Source organism: Balearica regulorum, chromosome 3 (genome assembly GCF_011004875.1).
Source record: "Balearica regulorum gibbericeps isolate bBalReg1 chromosome 3, bBalReg1.pri, whole genome shotgun sequence".
NCBI lineage: Eukaryota > Metazoa > Chordata > Aves > Gruiformes > Gruidae > Balearica > Balearica regulorum.
The window spans coordinates 90,908,265-90,911,430 of record NC_046186.1 but is presented as its reverse complement, the minus strand read 5'-3'; the positions used below and the strand labels follow the sequence as shown (position 1 = coordinate 90,911,430).

General features: G+C 40.7%; 1 protein-coding gene across 2 annotated transcripts in view; it reads right to left on the bottom strand.

Moving 5' to 3' along the window:
• Positions 1–319: 319 nt before the first annotated feature.
• BIRC6 (baculoviral IAP repeat containing 6) overlaps positions 320–3,166 on the bottom strand; it is a 184,833-nt gene continuing 181,986 nt past the window's right edge. For both annotated transcript variants that reach the window (XM_075748914.1, XM_075748915.1), the window contains exons 73-74: positions 2,068–2,202; positions 320–1,000 (exon numbers count right to left, since the gene is read on the bottom strand). In XM_075748914.1, coding sequence (XP_075605029.1) covers positions 824–1,000; positions 2,068–2,202 — 312 coding nt within the window. In that variant the 3' untranslated portion in view covers positions 320–823. The remainder of the gene's footprint in view (positions 1,001–2,067; positions 2,203–3,166) is intronic.

Below are 3,166 nucleotides of genomic sequence, written 5' to 3'. Positions count from 1 at the left end.
TCAGTACTTGGAGTACAGTTGATGATGTAAAAACCAGACATTTCAACAGAGACAAGACTTTGCTGCAGAATAGCCCTTAAGAAATTTAGAATACTGTTAGTTTGCATAAAATAGCCAAACAAAAGATGAATTCAGAAGTCCAAATTTTGGCATGAGGTAAAACCATGTGCATTTATTTCATCTGCATTTTAGAATCAGTAAGCATAAAATTAAATATGTTGACTGTAATGAATTCAGTCATACAAGTGCAAGTCTTCAGCTAGAACGTATTTTATGGCAGTTTATTTAAAAAATGTACCAGTAAATCATAAAAGAGGGATCATGTCCATTTAACGTTTATTGAAGTATACAGGAGGTTTTCTTTAGAATCAAATATGAGCATGAATATATGGCCAAACGTAAAATCTATCAAATTCAGTGAAAATTTTCTGACTTTAAATAGTAGCTGTAAGAATGACCAATATATATTCTTTGTTACAACCGCCCTCACTCTACAAGTAAAAAAAAATAATAAACATTCAGTAAACATTCTTTCCTAAGGTAGTTTCCCTTATATATCAGTGATTTATCCATTTCTTGTATACATAACTTTTTAAACATACCAATCAGTGGTTCTCACAATTGAAAAATAAAAGCACAAAAAAGTTTACACTCTTGTACAGGTAAATAAAAGATCATCTTGAATTAAACTGTATATCCTTAAGGGCATAGTATAGTTTCAATTTCATTACCTATTACATAATTAGCTTCTTACATACAAATATTGACATATTTGGCTTGTGCTTCAAAGCCTTTGTGTCTAGAAAGTCCATGTCAATGCAACTCATAACTTGAAATCAGCGGGCGTATCTTTACTGCTGCTGGGTTTAACCTGTTCGTGCAACACAGTCTCTTCTGAACTTGCGGCACCGCACTTTTCTGGGGAGTCCTCAGTGTCTGGATCCAATCCTTCAGGGCAGGGAAGTTTTAGAAGTTCTTCCCGCAACTGAGCTGTGTGACGCTGAATATGCAAAAAGAAGTCAGCACGGGAGAGACCATAGTCAAAACGCTACTTTTCATAACGTTGGAGAACATAAGGCAAAAAAGGGGTTAGCTAGACAAGTTTTAAATGTACTGCGTCAGTGACTGTATAAGCCTTCCCCTGTAGGTAAGGACTGGTACTTTCGGTGACAGAGTGTCACAGTGACAGCGTGATGGGCAGGTGCTGCTAGGGACAAATGACTGGCAGTGAACAGAAAAGCAGCAAACGAGTGCATCGACAGAAATGCCACGCGACTTGTCTTGCGGTTGAGTCATATCTGTGTTCTGTGATCACAGCAGAAACTGGCCGGGCGTAGGTGGGTCATACAGCCAAAACAAATTTGTGCAGAGTTCATGGTCTGGATGAGATCTGTCCGAGAGACAGGCATCCAGGGATTTGGTACACGGATCACAGTGACTAACGGGAACTTCACTTTGATGACCAGTCCCACTGAAAGAACGCAAGTCTAGCAATAGGAACAAGACGCCTGTAATTTTTTTTTTTTCCCTCCTCAGGGGAGAAAAAAAAAAAGGTAACAGTAGTATAGGTCTGTTGTCTGTGTGGACACAAACTACACAAATGATAGCAGTTGGCTAGGAAAGAAGAAAACGCTCTAACGGTTATAACTGTTTATAAAAGTTTAACACAGGGTAAAACTAATTGTAATGTGCCACAATCTAGTAACTGTGCTTGTCTATTCAAAAAGCTTGTTTTCTGGCAAGGAATTGGTTGCAATACAACTTTATCATAAACCTCCACCCAACCTTAGAGAGAACAAAATAAACTCTCTATATCTTACCTAAGTATTTACAGAAAAATAGGCAGGACAGGCACAAAAGGAAAATCTAACTTGTAGAAAAAAAATACTGAGGAAGTGGAGCGCACATACACTTTATCTCTTGACAGTTGGGAAACTGAGGTTTGTTTACACGTTTTAAAGTTGCTGGGGTTTTCTATTGTTATTATAAAACTCAGCTGCTGAGCAATTTCATTGCCATTTGTCATCTTTGGATGAAAGAACATAAAATGGTGAAAGCAAGTCTCACCTTCAGAGCTGCTGCATGATGGGACATGGTCCTGCCTACCCGTTTGTCACTGCTGTACTGCTGTATGTCTGCTATCCACTCCTCGCACTGAGCCATGATCTCCACTCTTTTCAAGTAGAAATGTTTGTGGATGACCTGCAAGAAAACATTCCAAATGAAAGAACAGAGCGTTCAGTGTTTTCTAAGAACCATATACTTTAACAATACAAAATCTGCAAGACCCCTAAGTCTAACTGGTTGTAAGGGGGCGGGGGGGGGGAAATCAGTATGAGGATAATTCAGCATTGCACCAGGTTGCAGATAAATTGTGGAATTTCTGTCCTTGGAGGTTTCCAAGGCCAAACTGGAAAAAGCCCTGAGAAACCTGGCTGGAATTCAGCTGGTCCTGTTTGGAGGAGGAGGAGGAAGAGGCTGGCCTGGGTGTCTCTTCCAGTCCGTATGAATCTAGGATTTCTGTGCAGCCTGTCTTTTCAGCATTCACTTGTGTTACCTGGGTGAGGGTTAAAGGAGCGCCAGAAATAGTCGCACCAGGGGAACGAAAAAGTGATAGCAGAATGTTAGACACCTTCCTCAGTTCCAAGATGATCTTACTATGCAGGCACTACATACAGATGTTTATGTTTGCATAGGGGCAGGGTGACACAGATACACTATTAAGGCTTTGAGTGTTGGTTTCACAGTCCTATTTTATTAAAGAAGGATAGGTAGAAGTATACACCATGTCTTCCCCTGTCACTAACCACTTGCTGCCTGAACAGAAGGCAGATAAGCAGAAACCTTGCCAACAGTACGAGCACAGGAACGTAGCAGGCTTCTGCCTAGAGAAGAAGGATCGTACCAGCTGCTATGCAGAGGTACAACCACAGTTACCTGCCACGGGCAGAGGCAGCACCTCTGGGGACAACCAGAATTCCCAGGGAATAATAGCTGAGCTGCCCTCAGGTTGGGTGGGAACCAGTATTTGATCACGTCATAGTTTCGGTATTTCTGTACAGATTTGGGGTTAAAAAAACCCCAACCAATCAACCCTCAGACAAAGTTGTTAAACTCTACTTAGTGTTGGCTTTGTCTTAAACAGTTTTCTAAAACTCTGCCTGGT